The following is an 18,006-nucleotide window of genomic DNA, read 5'->3' on the forward strand; positions in this document are numbered from 1 at the left end:
TGGTTGAACAAAACAGCATTGATGGAATAAAAATTAAACAGATGTAGGTTTTTTCTGCCTCTAATATACATCCCTATATATATTGAGCTACACTGCTAAATCCAAAGACTGGATTTATTGGTACACTGACTGCACCAGGAACAAACAATACACCCCAACTTCCACTACATTCTGCTACATATATTCCTCAAAAGCAAGAAAAAGTGTATAATAATGATACAAATACAAACTTCATTTCATGCAGGTAATCGAGCGATGATGATCGCGCCACATTTAGTTCAGTTGTGTAAGCGGAGAGCGAGGTATAAGCGATGGTTTCAACTCCTTCACATTCAATGACTCGTAGGAATGGTTTTCCCGAAACTCCTCAACAAGAGCTTCCATAGGCATGGCTCGAAGTGACTCAATGGTGCCCTTGCTTGGAACTTCCGGCTCAGACTTTTCCGGTGTAGATCCACTAGGTTCATAGTCCTACATAAATCAAAACAGAAATCATGATTCGTGAACTGATATCGGTACAAAAGTAGGAGAATGTGTTCAAGCACAAAGTATGTCCGCTTCTGAAGATAGTCATGACTGATGAGTGCACCATAATAAGTTGTGTGGAAAAGCTCACCAAATAATGGTTCTGGAAGGTATCCCGTGCTGTCTCCTCAATTGATACAGCTTTCCCAGAGTGGTCCTCCCGCAAAGTCTCCAGGGTATTTGAATGAGCCTTGATAGTCTCCAAGATTTTAGATATAGATTCCTGCTCCTGCTCATGCATACCTGTAGGCAATTTTGATAAAATCTTATGCTTAGGGAATCCGCATGGATCTTAAACAACCAAAATCAGCTGAAACACGGATACAAAACCACTATACCGCACATAGTCAGATCTCTAATGTTTAACCTTTGCCTACATTTCATTATAGCACTCCAATTTCATTTTTCAAATTCAAATGCTTGAAACAGTGATTCAGTTGGATGTTATCTGTCTAACAACCAGTTTCGAAATGAAAAGGTTTTGATGTGCATACTACAGCATGTACTTGCTTACCAATTAAATCATGCTCACATTTCATATGCACAATAAAAATTTTATTGCTTTAACTCATCACTGCTAGAGTGAGATTCAGAATATATGGACAATCACCGGTAGAGATATATTAGAATAACACAACAAAAAACTTACAATCAACATGCTGAAGGACATCCTCACTATTCTTTGCCACATCTTGCTCAACTGCAGCCCTCACTGAATTGATCTCAACATCATGCTGCTCGTTACTATCAGAAGCAATCCTGCATCACGATATTTCTAAAGGATTAATCTACAGTTTTAAAAGAACTGCAAACATCTCCCCAGTACATATTTTTGTAAAGAACACTAAAGTGGTTGCCCACACGAAACTTAGGCAAAAGAAACAAATTTCCTAATGAACCTGATAAGTGACGCCATAGCTGAAACATGTTTATTTCCCATATCATTCACAGACTCCTGTGTCTTTTTCCAGTGCTCCAATGCTGAATCAGCAGTACTTGCACTAGAAAAATAAAATAACAGAACAAACATCAGCATTCAAGAAAAAAGAATATGGATCAAGCCTTGGCATGAAACATGATAGACCAACTTACCTTTTTTGTAGAAGAACCTCCATGCGACAATGCTTAGCAGCAGAATAGTCAGCACCATCCTTAGCATCATTTTCTGCTTGCATTGAAAATTCCAGCCATTTTCTTTTCGCTTCTGTGGTAATACCCTCCATGGAGGAAACATGACCGTCCATGAAAGACTTGTCTGCAATAGCACTTTCTTTGAAACCAACAAGCTTGGCATCCACCTGTCAGTTCAACAGTCATTTGTTTCAGAATTAGATTGAACAAAAATCTCAATTTGGAGAAAATTATAATAAATCAATAACAGAAACAAACCATCTCTTTCTGACGGCACATGTGAGAGGAGACTAAACTAGAGATATCAGCAATAAGCTTCTCTGCCTCAGATTTTGATTGCTCCTGTGACACACGTCCACTTGGTTCTCAGAAATTTTGTAGAAGACATATATCAATGAAGATTTATCCGTGCAGGAATTGTGTATACCTCATAAGCCTTCTGAAATTCAGCAATGCTATTTAGTGTAATATCATTGGTCTGTCCCACATGATCTTCAAGCCTCTTTGATTCTTCCAAAAGCTTGTGTAGGAATCCTTGAGAGTACTCAGAAATGTCTTGTGTTTGCTTAATAGTTGAATTGAATCTCTGTTATACAGAAAGAAAAAAAAGTTGGCAAGAAACCAAATAAGATGTTGAAAAGCAAAGTTACCTTTTCTCTATGCTATGCAAAATAATTGATGCTCTACAAACTTAATTTTCATAGATTAAATTATAGAACTTTCAAAGCTACCAAAATTTGAATGTAATAAGGTAGATGTCAGACCTGTTTCAATTCCTTAGCAAAAGCTGTCATTTCACCCTGCTGTGTTGAGAGACTGCTCTGAAGATCCTCAAATATTGTAGCTGCTTCACCAGCCTCTGAAGCTAGAAACTGAATCCAAGAAAATAAATATATAAAGTTGGTATAAACAGTTAGCAAAAACAGAAATCTTCATGGTACAAAACTGCAACAAGGAAACTCCATTATTGCTACCTACTTCTTCAACAGACTGCACATTAGAAGAAGCCAAAAATGAAATTTCCTCTAGACCAGCATTAGAGCTCGCCTTGTGCAAACGCACAACATTTTGCACTGCCTCAATATGAGAAACATACAAAGCCCTTGAAGATGTCAATTTATTCTTCATGTCCACAATCGCCTAAAATCAGGAAGTCCAAAAGGCAGGATAACATCATTGAAAAAGGATCCAAACATAGATGAACCTCAGTAAAGGGAAAAGCAAGGAAAAGTGTCAAATGATACCTTAACGTGTGCACTTAAAAAAGAATGACAGAGGTTCTCAACACACTGAAGGTGTTCATTCTGATGAGACATCGATGTTGCCACCATCTTGCAAAGAGAACCAACTTGTTTGGCAAGATCTTCCTGGTAATTATTCACTACCAACCTATTATCAGCACTCAGCTTGTCCTCTCTACCTGCATAGTATCACATCATGAATAAAAAACTTAGTAAAGTTGTTTGACAACTAAAACAATGTCAAAGTTAATTGGTTGTTGAAGGCTACAAACCAATTTTTTGAAACAAGGATGCATTATCATGAAGTGCTTTCTCCAAGTCAGATTGCAAATTGCATGCTTCCTGAGCCAGAGCATTTTCTGCCATGCGTTCAACAATATCAAAACAAACACATATGCAGAAAACAACCAAGTTCCAGAAGTCAAGGATTCAGACAGACCAGCTTTCTTCTGCTCAGAAATGATAAAATCCCTCTCCTTCAAAGCATATCGGCATTTCATCAATTCTTCCTCAGTGGTAGAGAGTAACTTAGTGGTATGGTTCAAAGTTTTCTGCAACATTGGTTTAGAATGAGTTTTTTTTAGCAAAAAATGTCCATACCCGAAATACCATAAAAATGAGTATATGAAGATAGCTCACCTCAGTTGAGTCAAGCTTGATACTCAAATCATAACACTGTCGAACCTGGAGATTATATTTATTCTGCAACTCCTCAAATTGCTGTTTGTAACATTCCACATAAAAACTGAAGTTAGATATCGCATAAAACCAGAAATGAGTCAACAACTTGTATATGAAAAAAAAAAAAAAAATTCATATGAACAAACCTTCTGATGGTTTTCTAGCATAACCCCCATGCTCTCAATCTGGTCAGCCATGGACTACACACAAGAAAAACAGGCATAATTATATAGCAAAACAAAATTAACAAGACCCATAATCAGCTAATCAAGAAAGGTACAATGGGAATGCCTTTTAAAATATATAGAATGAGGTGTCTTTGTAAAGCCATAATAGCTGCCCACCACACCCACCACAAACAAAGAATGGAGGAAAGAAAAGTTAAGTTTCTCAAAGCCAAAAGGTAATGAAGTGCGGCCTTCAAGAAAGCAGCAAACACATTGTATTCATAGAAATGGAATCAGAAGTACAACAATACCTCAAAAAAGCTATCAAACAGATACAGACACACAAATAATATCACTAAAAAGCTAAAGGAAAATAAGGAAAATATTACACCTTCCTTTCACTTTCTTCCTGATAGTATCGCTCCTTTGGGATATAAACACCATTCTTCTCACGTGCAGCATACACCTCTGAACCAAATCAAAATATTAGAAACAAACACCAAATGAGGTTAGAGAGACAACTTTACTTAACTGGAATGCAAAGTGTCTAACCTGCCTTAAGCCGTTCAATTTCACCATAGAGATCCTTGATAAGAGTTGATTTCATCATTTTTTGATTCACCTACAATTGATTGAAAAAACGGTCATCATCATTTTATGAAACATTATAAAATACAAAAGGTTTCAACACTAACACAGATCACATACGACAATACCATTGTGCAATTAAACACAAAATAATGAAAATTACAAACATGAATTGTGAGGCTTGTAGGCCCGTCAAAACTATAGTCTTCACAGAAGAAAGGCAGATTACTTGTCAAACCAACAGTAATCACTCCTATTTGTAACTATGTACAAATTTACTGAGAAGACGAATTCATTATTGTATTTCTTCCAAAAACAAAAGAACCTATAGTCTTCTATGAGCCAACAACAAACTTCCCTTAGGCCATTGTTGTAGATTTGATGGAAAAAAAAAAAAAAAAAAAAAAAAAAAAAAAAACACATTGTAGAAACATATCAGATAAAGATACTATTAGTATCAATATAGAATAACAAACCTCAGGCTTATTTTTTATATTTTTCGCCCTGTGTGCATAATCCAGTGTACTTAAAGTTTCCTCAAGACAGTGCACAGCAGGAGAAACTGTAGCTATGATGCAGGTCTTTGTTCTTCCTCCAAGTGAATCCCGAAGTAACCGTGTTAGCTTACTATCCCTGATTTCAAATATGACTCTATTATTAGAATTGGAAAGAACAAGGAGTATAGGCATAGAGATAACAGCAAACAAGCACTAAGCAAACCTGTATGGGATATGCCCAAGATGTTCCACCAGGGCATTGATTACTCGCCCTAAAGTCAGTAAACTTTTGTTGATTTCTCCGGCTTCCCTTGCGCGACCCTAATAATTGTGAGAGCGCAAAATTAATTTAAAAGAGCAATTCCTATCACTACAAACAAATTTGAACAGTCAAACTAAATTGCACCTCTCGTGCACCCGAACGGGAGATATTTTCTGAGCCGGCCAAATCAACCAGATTCAACTTTCCACATTTGATCAATTCTTCACCTTCTGGGGTTGCTTCCTTAATGTGTATGGTGATGGAAAAGAGAGAATGTGATCGACTGAAATTGAAAAAGTAAAATACCATGAATAAAAGTTGTCACTGAACATGAAGCCAGTCAAAGAAGTATTTGCATTACCTTGACTGCTTGTTCAATAAAGTTTCAGCAGTACGACGTTTAGAAGACCCTCTTTCGAGTAGAGTGAAAATCTCATTCGCACTCGTCACAATTTCCTCCTCCAAACCTCTTACAAGAACTCCACCTTTGCCATCCTCCATTAGAGGCAACTGCTTTTTCTGCTTATCTTCCAAAGAAGCTCTAGAAAGTTCCTCTGGAGCAAGAAGATCAGTAATCTCTTCGTTGTAAAGCTCTAAGAAGGTGACTTTCACACTGTACTCTGCATTCTGGCCCTCAAGGGTATCGAAAATCTGCTGGACAGCCCTTGGAATAACTCCAGCCCCAGGAGGCAATTCTCCATTAGGTCCAGTCTGTTTAAATATCCCATGACATCAACAGATTTAAATGACAAACACCTGGACAACATCACCACAAAACTGATTACGAGACTGAAACACCATACCTTTGCCCTTTTGCATTCACCCTCCATTGTGTATGTCTTACCTGTACCCGTTTGCCCATACGCAAAAATGGTACAGTTGAAGCCTTCCAAAACTTCGTGCACTATTGGAATCACAGCTTGCTCATAAAGATCTCTTTGCTCAGCATTAGGACCAAAAACCTACCGGTAAAAGCCCCAAAAATGAAAATTTTGAGCATATCATACCAATTTCAAAATTTCGAAAACCCGAAAATATCAAGATTAAAAAAAACAATACTTGGGTTGAAGAAAAAGACCTTATCGAAAGTGAAAACCCTATCGATGTGCTTGCCGGCAATGTTCTGAGACACTGCAACTTCTCTCTGGTACTCATTGCAAGTAATAACCTGCGGGGCATTGCTCCGCAACTCATCCTCACTAAACGGCCTAAATCAACAATTTAATTAACAAATTAACAAAATCGCTAAGCAATTAGGGATTTCAAAAATTCAAAATGTTGCCGCATAGCTCAGTAACAATTTTCAAAAACCCTAACCCTAGAGAGAAATGGAGTGCGGGGAATGGTAAATACCTGCAACGGAGAAGGACCTGGACGTTGACGCCCTTCTCTTTCTCGTGGCGGCCGGACATTCTGATGCGGTGGCGAGAAGGGGACGGAGACTCGCACGCACCTATGATGGGATCTCTTGTAGTAGATCGGGATCCCTAAATACTTCTCTCTCTCCCCTCTCTCTCTCTCTACTGGTCTCAAATGGGAGGAGAGCGGGATGAGAGTGAGATTTGAAATTTCGAGGGGCGGTCTCTCTCTCTAATTATATTTACGGCTCCACTTCAAAGTTCAGAGAATGTAAGATCGGACGGTGACGAGTTGTTCGATTTCAATTTGAATTTCGGTCGGGCCGAGTGGACTGTATTACCCTTCCTATTTGCCTCAAATAACAGGTTGACCTGGCACTTTCTGTTTTTGGGCTCTGGCGGTGGCGCAGTATTTCAGGTGGTATGGGCCGTACAGGAGGTCGGCCTTTGACATGGCAGAACATTCCAAGTTTTGCAGGAAGATTAAGGCTTGGTTTGGTACTGAGGTGATTCTGAAAAAATCTAGTATCAAAAAAAGCTGGGAGCTGTTTTTGTGTTTGGTAAACATTCAGCTTCAGCTTTTTTTCACAGTTTTGGGTGAAAAAAAGCCAAAAACAAGAAGCTGCAAAACCTAGCTTTGAAAAACCAGCTTTTTTTCACATCTGTTTTACATAAAAGTTTACCAAACACTATAATACTGTTTTTTTTTTTTTTCAAAAACACTTTTACAAAAAAGTTTACCAAACACTCTACTGCTTTATTTCACAGCTGCTTATTCTCACAGCATAGCAGAAGCAACTTTTTCTCAAAGCACAACAATACCAAACCAGCCCTAATAACCATGATCTTCTTTTTTTGGTACAAATCTATGTGTGTTTTTTGTTCTTAGAAAAATCAGTCATCAGGAGTGGCTGAATTATCTTCCCGACCCTTGAAATAGTAGATTATCATAACAAAGTCATCAGCTAGCCTGTTTTTCAAAAGGAATTATAGATTTATTTTGAGTTGTACAATTACTTTTTTATGGAAGCACTCTAGACCAATTGAGATCATAAAATTTGAGTAATTTGTATTTATACAAGCAATATTGAAAGCGAGGTAGTCGTACTTGGCACTTCGAGTGCAAGAAAGAATGTTAATATAACCAAATGAGTTATAAACTTGTTCAAATTTTGTTGCCGATGAATTGGATCGTATAGGTTTATCATGCTATTTGAGTTCAATATTTTATGAGTAAGTTCCTTCAACTCGTCGATGTCTTCTAGTTGCTGATATAGCAGGAGCTTGGCCTCATGACATCCTAATGTATTTTCTTTTTTGAGCCTTAAGCCCTTTTTCTTTTTTCTTTTATTTTTTTGAGCAAACGATATTATCTACACTATAGGGGTGGAAAAGTGGGCTAAGCCACAATGAGCTAGCAATAATATGGTTCAAATTCGTCTTTCCCGAAAATCGAACCTAAAACCTCTCACTTACAAGTGAAACGAATACTAAATGGCTTAAGCCCTTTTGTCAACCAAGAAATAGATAAATAACTCGCTGCTCTACTAAATTTCTTAAGGAGATGAGAGTTGGAGGATATGAATTGCCAAGTGCTGAAATTTCAAACTCGGGATGTGCTATTTCAACCATTATTGATGTCAATACGCGTACACCCTGGATTTTGAAGTATACATGTATCTAATTAAGACCAAACATCAACCCTATAATTTGACTTTTGAATCATTCAACAAGACTTGTTCCAAATGAGATATAAATGCAGTATGTGCATATTCAAAAGGGTTCATTTTAGCTCACTACTCTTAAGTAGTGGAGAAATTTTGTATTATGTTGGGAACACGATCTAATATATCAAGTATGATAATACAATTGGTTAAAACCTTGAAAAAAAAAACAAATCCAACCAATTGTAAATGACACTTGGTATACTGGATCGTGTTTCTGACACACTGAAAATTTTTCCTTAGAAGGGACTCCATATGCCATGTAATCACAATTTCAATTCCCAATACACTGATTAACCGACCATTTAGGTTGGAGTCGTCAACTTTCAGGAGGGCACCAAATTTAACTACAGTAGTGGGGTACATGAAGAGCAACTTATAAGAAACAGGGTCATCATAATCGTGACTTCTCAATGCATTTTCAAGTAGAAAATAATTTGTCTGATCATGCATTATTGGACCGGTACATTATGTGACTAAATTTTATCTAGTACTCTTTTAATTATTAACAATCTAAGTGAAAATTGGTTACCACTAGAACAAATATTCATTGAGAAACATTAATTAACTGACACCAAATGTAGCCCATCTCATTACTACATTTTGCGCATAGCTCAATCAATAGGAAATATTTTTATTCACCACCCTTAAGTGATGATGATGTTCATCATCTTACTTATCATAGTTATATGAATTTGAATTTCAAGATCTATGGATAGACACAAATTTTAAAAGTTAAAGTCATACAATAACAATAAGTAGGAGGATGAGCATTACCAACACTTGAAGAAAATTTTCAGTGCGCCAGAAACAACGGCCCGGTACAAATTGTCATAATATGCTAGTTGAAATTTTTTTTTTTTTTTATCAATTCTCTAACCACTTGTATTATAACACTTGTTGTACCAAACCGTACTCTTGGCACACTAAAAAATATATTCCTTATCCTATCAAAATGTTGAAAACTTCAAACCATGGAACTTTGACTCTGCGTCTGGTCACTAACAAGTCGAAGTCCATACTGAATTTCATCTTACCAATCCGTCACCGTGATTGATGCATGCAATCTAACATAATTTCATTTTAGTGTAATTTTAAAGAGGAGTAATGCTAGGGAAACTAAATTTGCAGACTAAATTTTGAAAACTAAAGAACATAAAAATTGATGATTGGTTTATTATTTAAACGTTGATAAACGTGCTTATTTCTATTGGTAACATATCATTTAGTTTGCAAATTTTATCTACAAATTTTATCTTTTTAGCATTACTCTTTAAAAGGGTAATGATAGGGAGATTAATTCTGTAACTTACTTTGCAAACTAAATGATGTGGCACCTATAGGAATGAACACGTTTATCAACGTTTAAATAATAATCACATCATTAACTTGTATGTCATTTAGTTTACACAATTTTACCTACAAACTTTGTCTTCCTAGCATACCCAACTTAAAATAATAATACCGCATAATTAGTATCACTTATAATAATAATAAAATTATTATTATTGTGTCACGGACAAAGAAAAGTGGTTTTACGTCGTCATCCCGTGACAAAGCGAAAATTGGGGACTTTCGAAGTTAGTCAAGTTTCTCTATGGAAGAATTCAAAACTTAGAGAAAGACAAATGTGGAAAATTTGGGGAAGAATTAGACTATTCACTTGACTCCCCCATCTAAGACGGCAATGACTTGAGTGCTTCCTATATACGACACTCTTACGAAGAAAATGACAATGTCCAAATCTTCCCATGATATGATATACTTGTAAACCAATTCTTCTGGCTCTCCTACTACTTCCCCCTCTTCATACCATGTTTCATCTTGATCAGCGTCACAACAGCCCTAAAAATCACCTCTATCGAACCCACCATGTTCGTAGCAGCGCCAATCGTGATAGCGCAGAAGAAAACGATTTTGATTTTTGGAAACAAGCACATACCGATGAAGACTTTGGCTGTTACTCACCGGTAACATGGGAAACTAACACGTTGAGATCAAACATGAAAGACGACGAGTCTTCTCCTTTGCTCCCATACAACCATCATTATAGCATTCCTTGTCCAACGCCGTCAAGAGAAGCAATAATTCTTCAAAGTAGGAAGGACCTTATGGAAATGATCGAAGACGTACCCGAGTCATGTTACGAAATTTCTCTAAAAGATTTTCTCGATGAGCAACAAAGTTCTCAGGGAGTTAAAGAAGAAACCGATGTCCAAGAGACGAGTTTTGATTTTCAAGTTGAACCCCAAGTCAGGAAGCAAAAGAGAAAAACGCAGAAAAGCTATAACACGACGCGCCAGATATCAAGGTCTTCAAGCATGGAGAGTGAAATTTTCTTGATTAAGGTGTTCTTTCCAACTTTTCTAGGTTCAAGGAAGAAAAAAAAAGCACCTGAGAATCGCTCGAAAGTTTCCCCAAGGCCGTCAGCTGGGGGGCCTGAGAACCACAATGATTGGTCTAAGATCCGTAAGTTTTTCCTAAATAAAAAGAGTGGCACAAGTTGCAGTAGCGGGAGTACTAGTAGTAGCAGCAACGGCAGCACAAGAAGGTATCGAATTATTTTTTTTATGAACTTCCATCATTACATTTTATTGTCCATTTGCACACCATGTTTGTTTTTGTCTGTTGATTGCCCTTACTCCATACGATCTAAAAGTAAAAAAATAAGCGGAGGTTGTGCACAACTCGGAGTTCAGTGTTTTATTCATTCAATCTGATCAACAAAATACGACTTAGGGATTCTGTTACATGCAGGTCTGTGACATGCAAGTCTTCCGGTAGCAATATCTTAACTGGTTGCTGGTTCTTCTGCAGCAAGAAAAGCAAAAGCAAGAGACAAAGGGGATTAATTATGTGAAGATTAATTATGCTAGCTAGAAAAATCTACTAATTTCACCTACTAAGGTATCGTAGTGCTAGAATAATATTGTAAATTTTACAAGAAGTCAAAACCATGTGGCTGAGAAGTGAGTCCAAGTCATTAAATTCTCGAACAATTCAATTAAGATGTATAAATATAAGTTGTGTACTCATATGATAGTGTGTGTTCAAGTTAAAAAAACCAGTTTCATTTTAATTATATTTTATTGCAAGTGATTCAAAGCTATATATCTGTCAACATTCACTTTGAGATTTACATTTGTTTCGCAAGTAATTTAGAGCTTACACTTATTAATTTTTTGTCCCTTCGGAACATCGGATAAAATTCGTATGATACTTTTTAACTTTTCAAATATAATTTCTTTTGAACTATGTGCACAAGCCTACTCGGGTAAAACTTCTGTCACGTCCATTAGTGTCAAGTATTTTATCGCCAAATGCGCCGAAGCTGGAAACCTGAGGGACATTTCTGGTATGACATACACTACACCAAATCTTTTGCACATGAGAGACATCATATCAACACAGCAGCAGAAGGAGGCTACCTACAATATCTAAATGACCCGGTCCCATTCTTGTCAAGTCGTTATTTTGAGAGAAGATTTTTTTATCCAAAAACTAAATTACATTGTCAAATGTTTTGGGCTAAAGAACGATGAGCCATACATTGTACGTACCATGCCTTATGTGTGTCGTATATATCAAGGCGAAGATCTTGAAAAAGATTGGTGTGGGCCAACCCATAAGTTTAGGACTGATTTGGTATTACTGTGCTTTGAAAAAAAACTACTTCTGTTGTGCTGTGAGAATAAGCAGCTGTGAAATAAAACAGCAGAGTGTTTGATAAACTTTTTTGTACAAGTGCTTTTAAAAAAAAAAAAAAAAAAAAAAAAGCAGTATTAGAGTGTTTGGTAAACTTTTATGTAAAACAGATGTGAAAAAAAACTAGTTTTTCAAAGCTGGGTTTTGCAGCTTCTTGTTTTGGCTTTTTTTCACCCAAAACTGTAAAAAAAAAGCTGAAGCTGAATGTTTACCAAACACAAAAACAGCTCCCAGCTTTTTTTTATACCAGTTTTTTTCAGAATCATCTCAGTACCAAATCAGACCTTAATCATTCACTTATGCAGGGATGGGCATTTGGGCAAAATATGTGGGTTCGGACCAACCATACCCATTAAATAATACATAACATTTTGTAATTCATTGTGCTAACTGGGTACCCACAACTCAGTGGGTTGGATTTGGTTCACCTATCTAATGAGAGGGGATGGATGCCCATTAACCATGATAACGATGTAGAGTAACATTTACCTGCAAAACGTAGACCCCTCTATGCAACATGGAATGATATGAAAATTCTTTTGAATCGGGATGACTCGGCGTCGTATCATTGTCATGGGATGATACAGTGACAATGTACTTGTGATATTTAAGTTGTTATCTTAAGTTTTGATTGGATGACCTATATAATTTGAGGTGTGATATTCACACACTCCTAACTACTTTTCTCACACCCTTCTTATTTTTTAATACTTAATTGGTATTCTACAATTTAATCTTCCATACATACTCTTTCTACTTTTTAACCTTTGGAATTTTAGAATACTTTTGTTATTTTATTTTAAACATTTTTTTTTAAACACACAAGCATATATGCCCATTTGTAACTCTTTAAGTTCCACTACCTAACCTGAGAGATCCCAAAACAAGTATAAAACACCTATTATAAAAATAAAAATAAAGTTTCAGCAATATATAAATAAAAATAAAACGATTACCTAATGATACAACATATATGCATAAGTTACATGAATTGTACAAAATACTAGTAAGCAATCCACATACACTTTAATTCCCATAATAGTAGCCTCATGCCCCAAAAAATATATCAGATATCATTACAAGCTTTCACATCCTGCCTACACTATGTTTGGCCTTTAATCTTGTGTTCAAAGGGAGATGTCAATGTTACCAAAAAGATATGAAACTCATGCACTCCAATACAGGAAAATAAAAACATGTCAACAAAAGGAAGAAAATTACAAACTTGATTAGTATTTTTATGGGGGAAAATCAACAAAAATATATGTACTTTCATGTGTTCTTTACACATCTAAGCTATTATTAACAAAAAGTTTCTTTGGCAAATCATTATGCTCCTCACACCTATAAACAATGAACATTAAGTTATACGTATATATAAATAATCATGACCATAGTAGACAATTTTAAAAGATAAATATAAAAAAATGACATACCTATCGAGCACGTTTCTGAGCCTTCTCCACTATTTCAAACTTTGAAGGACCATGCTTTGTAGAGCTTGCTTCTTTTCTATTTTTAGACCCCATTGGATGACCTTTGTGAGGTTTAACATTAAGCTCAAGAGTTAATGGAAGAGCATTTTATCGGGCTCATCAAGTGTTGGTTGACTTCCTATATATCACAAACAAACACATTTATATATGTAGAATATATACTTTGGTTTTATCAATGTGTTAGACATTTGATTATCAAATTTATACCAAAGCATTGTATGCATTATATCAAGTTTACACCAAAACATTGTATGTATCAAACTTAACTTTAACATTGTAGGTATTTACTGGCAGCAGACTCGAAATTTAAGCTGCAAAGCAGCTCTATACATCGATTTTTGCACATTGAGATTAGGCTCCCAATAATTCCATATGGTCATGGAGCCTAGGTAAAACCATTTAAACCTAATACCAATTTACCATTAAGTTAAAGTGTATTGGGGACCAATACAAACAGCATTCCAATAGAAAATTAATTTCCCCAAAACCAACACAAATCAATTTTTAATTTTCTGATCCATGATTTGAAAAATCTTCTTTAAAAATTAAAACTACACCAGTATTCATTCATTCGATTGACATTTGAACCACAAATTAGGGAAAGAAAAAAATAACCCTAAAAAACAAATTGAGATAAAAACCTTACGCAAGAGGAGAACAAAAACCCTAAATTCCAAAATCAATCTTAATAATTTGAGAAAATACTTTAGAAACTTACCATCAAAAGTGTTAAGAGGAGATTTTGAAATTTCCTCCATGCCATCCTCCTTGCATGCCATATCTAATATGTTCTGCAACTCAATGTCCATATGGAGCTCTTCATCTGTTATTATCAGGTCATCATTGTGGTTTTTCACAAGAAGTAATAAAGAAGGGTAATAGATTGGCTTTTTGTGGAAGGTATGAATGGAAGCAAAGAGGATAGGGGAACGGAGGCACAGAGGAAGGGGAGAAGTCTGGGAGTTTATCTTGAGTGTTGGTTCTTTCTAAGTGAAAAAATCAAAAATAAAAAGCAACTTTCAAAAGTAAAAAATTAGGAAGGGTATATGTGGAAAATTAAATTGTAGGATACCAATTAAGTATTAAAAAATAGTAAAAGTGTGGGAAAAGTAGTTAGGGGGTCTGTGAATATGCAGATAGAAGCGAATGATTTTTTTAACTTCAGTCGATTGCAAGGTATTAGACATGACGGAAACTTGTCTCTTCTGAACCTACCATTGTGGGATTGGAATGGAGAAGTTTCTTCATGGGTATTTCATCTTTCACCTTTAAGTTGGACAAAATTTCTTCAATTTTCCTCCGACATAATTTGTATATACTTCCTCAAACTCCAATCCAATCCCAAGCACCAAACGAGGCTATTATATTTGAAAAGATAATGCTAGAGAGATCAAATTTTGTAAAACATATGAGGTAGATGTTGATGATTGAATTATTACTTAAATGTCGATTAACGTGTTCATTTCCTATTAGTGACATATTATTTAATTTGTAAATTTAGTTTAAAATTTGTCCACTGTAACATTGTTCCATTTGAAAACATGTGGAGTGGGGGAAAGTTCCCCACCAAGTCAAACAACTTCCTTCGGCATTTAAACGTGGGGCCTTTATATTCAATGTGATCGAAAATCCGCAGTCAATTATGCATTGGATTCCGTATAATAATCTTCTTTTTTCTTCTGCATGACTTGTATTTCATCCCAGCCTTATTAAGGACTGATTTGGTTTGTTCGGTTGGATTGGAATAGATACCTCTCTAATTTCAAGGCATATTGAAGGTAGAAGTGAATGATTTTTCATCAAGAGGAAATTAGAAGATAATTCGACATGAAGAAACTCATCTTTTCTAATCCTACCATTTTGAAGAGGATTGGAATAGATAAGTCTCATTTATGAGTAATCAAGCTTTTACCCTCAAATTGGACATAATTTGCTCATATCTCCCCTCAACATATCTCCGAATTAGAGAGTTATTCATTCCAATTCAGTCTTACATACCAAACGAGGCCCAAGGCCCAAGTGATCTTTGTGCATCTCAAAAGGACAAGGTAAAGTTTTGAGGCACACACTTTGATGATCTATGTGAAGTTTCGCATTCACTATTCTACTAACCTCATGAAAAATTTGTCACTCTAAGCGATGAGACAACTAATGAAGCAAAAGGAAATTATTTCCACAACTCCTTTCTATTTCTTACATTTTTGTTCTTACTTAGCCACATGATTGAATAAATCAATGCACAAAAACAAACGAAGATGGCAGGAAGATGAAATGAAAGTGCAAAAATAATTTCCCTTGAGCAAATACCTTGAAAACATCACTTTATGATATACATATAAATCATGTTCTAAATAAATTTATAAAAAAAATAAAAATTAAAAAAAAGGAATTTTAACGAAAAGCTCCCGGTACTTTTCACTTTAACGAAAAACCACATTTTTACACTTAAAAGTCAATCATGATACTATTCACTTTACCCTTTATTTTATCCTTATCATTAAAACTCAAAGTTTTCAAGCCATTTTCATTAGTTTTCCTTAAAAAAAATTGGGGCCTAATTTGCCTTCACCTTTTCAACAAGGAAAGTTTAACGAAAAGCTCCTGGTACTGTTCACTTTAACGAAAAACCACATTTTTACACTAAAAAGTTAATCCTGGAATTATACATTTTACCATTTATTTTATTATTTTCGTTAAAACTCAAAGTTTTCAAGCCCTTTTCATTAGTTTTTCCTTTCAACAAAGCAATGTTGCCTTGTCACCAAAGCCGTTGAGGCAAATTGTCTTAGAACGTCTACAAATAAGATGTCAAATTCTAAGTGGAATGTCATGTAATCAAATTTGAAGGTAGGAGCAAGCTCTGACCGATACATCAATCCTATGTGGATTGACATATGACAAAAGGTGATGCCATATCATTTTTAATTATTTTATTGTGTGGATCCCATTAATGCATCAATTATAGATCTTGAAAATTCATTTTAATTGATATTTTTTTAAAATAGATCCTACAAATATAATTTATAAAAAAAAATCATATTGGTTGGAAAAATAGAAAATTTGACATTATCACGTTAACTATAAATTTAATATTTAGCATTTATTTTTTAACATCTCCATTGAATATGCTCTTGAACGCTACATTTATCCAATGGAATGACGTGGGAGGAAAATTAGGTTTGCCACGTCAATTGCCTTGTCCCGTGAAGACCACTATTTGAAGGTCAAATTGCAGAAGTTGAACTAAAAATTTCAATTTAATTGTACTACAAAAGAATATTGGAATCTAGAGAACCAAACTGACCAAAAGTAGCTTCACCTTTTTTGAAGAGCTGAGCAATATTTTAATATGAAATATGAACATGTTCTAGTACATAAATGGAATTATAAACCCATAATCACTAAGCTAAACACTTTCGCTAATCAAAAACATCTAAACACAACATTCTACTTGAAGGATCGTAGCTCAATTTGGTTAAGAGCATTCATCTTCTGCATCAAAGCCTTTTTGACTCGGCCTCACCAGTCACCCTATGCGACTAACGCTTGAGGTCCAGATTTCGATTCATCTCTCTCTCTCTCTCTCTCTGTTGCTTGCGCAAAAAGAAAATATATCTGGTGACTCAGGAAATAAACTCCTCAACAAGTTCACCAAAATCAAACTTGCCATTGCTGCATTCCACAGCATTCAAAACCTCTTCAAAAGCTGAGACGCTGCAGGGCACCACAAGGCCATTTCTCTGCTGAAAGCCGTACTCATTGTAAGCCTTCTCCAGCAACATCTTGAAGAGTGGATGAGAAAGGGAGCTTGTTGGCACCACAAACCTCTGGAGCTCCTCCCCTACATACAAGGCCAGAAACCCGATCGGGGTTTTCGACGGCGGAGAGCCTCCTTGCTCTGAATCTCTGATCAGCAGACACTCATGGTATGATGGCTCCCTCTCAGCTCCTCCCATAACCTTCACTTTCTTTGCTAGCTTTTTGAAACTCACCATCCTTTTTCCCAGCATTTTGGTTTGGTTTTTTGAGGTTTAGAGAGAAAAAGAGAGGAGAGGAGAGAGAGAGGTGGGTGGAAATTGAAGGTGGTGGACGTTAAGAAAGGCTAAGGAGGAGGGAGTGGCTTGATGATTTTGGTTAGTGGAGATTGGGAAATGGTGGTGGGTGGGGAGGGGATTTTATTTGAGATTTTTGGAAGTGGGGGGAATGTCTCAGAAAGGGTCTCCTCTGACTTTTTAAATTGTTAATCTATGGCCATAATAATGACTCTCTTTGTCCCCATTTGTTTCTGACTTCTTAACAGTTTAGAGCAATTAATTGATCCAAACATAACAGTTTAGAACAATTAATCTCAAAGCAAGATGTTGTAAAGTTATGGCAAATGTGAGTTAGGCCAGTTAGTTAATGTAGTGTGCTCATTCTTTTGTATCCAAGTCTAAATCCCTTCCCCGTTTATTATAGTGTGAAATGTATTCTCCTCTTGGTATGATACGTGCACTAAAAATGATCATTACATAACTAATTTCAATGTGAAATGCACTTACGTTTTCTTTCTTTGTGTATTAGTAAGTGCATGAAATTTCAACTCAAAATGATACTCATATTTTACATATTCATTTTCTGGTAAGTAGCAT

At 35.7% G+C, this 18,006-nt stretch overlaps 3 protein-coding genes across 4 annotated transcripts; 1 reads left to right on the plus strand and 2 right to left on the minus strand.

The window, feature by feature from the left end:
• On the minus strand, window positions 1–6,723 carry LOC137713452 (kinesin-like protein KIN-5C). Its single transcript, XM_068452747.2, has 23 exons — window positions 6,446–6,723; window positions 6,171–6,300; window positions 5,896–6,054; window positions 5,454–5,803; window positions 5,237–5,375; window positions 5,054–5,151; window positions 4,810–4,966; window positions 4,298–4,367; window positions 4,137–4,213; window positions 3,725–3,778; window positions 3,537–3,617; window positions 3,337–3,448; window positions 3,170–3,256; window positions 2,901–3,076; window positions 2,635–2,796; window positions 2,421–2,528; window positions 2,084–2,242; window positions 1,915–1,998; window positions 1,618–1,823; window positions 1,425–1,526; window positions 1,175–1,284; window positions 617–768; window positions 1–471 (listed from the first exon to the last, which is right to left on the minus strand). Exons 1-23 carry the CDS (start codon window positions 6,502–6,504, stop codon window positions 274–276), a joined length of 3,030 nt encoding a protein of 1,009 aa, XP_068308848.2. The 5' UTR covers window positions 6,505–6,723; the 3' UTR covers window positions 1–273.
• A 3,086-nt stretch (window positions 6,724–9,809) lies between these two features.
• Window positions 9,810–11,283, plus strand: LOC148691459 (uncharacterized). Of its 2 annotated transcripts, none has more exons than XM_088684177.1 (2): window positions 9,810–10,725; window positions 10,914–11,283. In XM_088684177.1, exons 1-2 carry the CDS (start codon window positions 9,989–9,991, stop codon window positions 11,032–11,034), a joined length of 858 nt encoding a protein of 285 aa, XP_088540303.1. In that variant the 5' UTR covers window positions 9,810–9,988; the 3' UTR covers window positions 11,035–11,283. The 2 variants fall into 2 exon arrangements, with proteins under 2 accessions (XP_088540303.1, XP_088540304.1); XM_088684178.1 differs by having other exon boundaries at window positions 9,813–10,725; window positions 10,932–11,283.
• Window positions 11,284–16,605: 5,322 nt separating this feature from the next.
• On the minus strand, window positions 16,606–17,578 carry LOC137713360 (SAUR-like auxin-responsive protein family). The gene has a single exon (XM_068452650.2). It carries the CDS (start codon window positions 17,383–17,385, stop codon window positions 16,999–17,001), a length of 387 nt encoding a protein of 128 aa, XP_068308751.2. The 5' UTR covers window positions 17,386–17,578; the 3' UTR covers window positions 16,606–16,998.
• Between the last annotated feature and the right edge of the window lie 428 nt (window positions 17,579–18,006).

Source organism: Pyrus communis, chromosome 14 (genome assembly GCF_041283825.1).
Source record: "Pyrus communis isolate YQ-2024b chromosome 14, ASM4128382v1, whole genome shotgun sequence".
In the NCBI taxonomy this organism is placed as follows: domain Eukaryota; kingdom Viridiplantae; phylum Streptophyta; class Magnoliopsida; order Rosales; family Rosaceae; genus Pyrus; species Pyrus communis.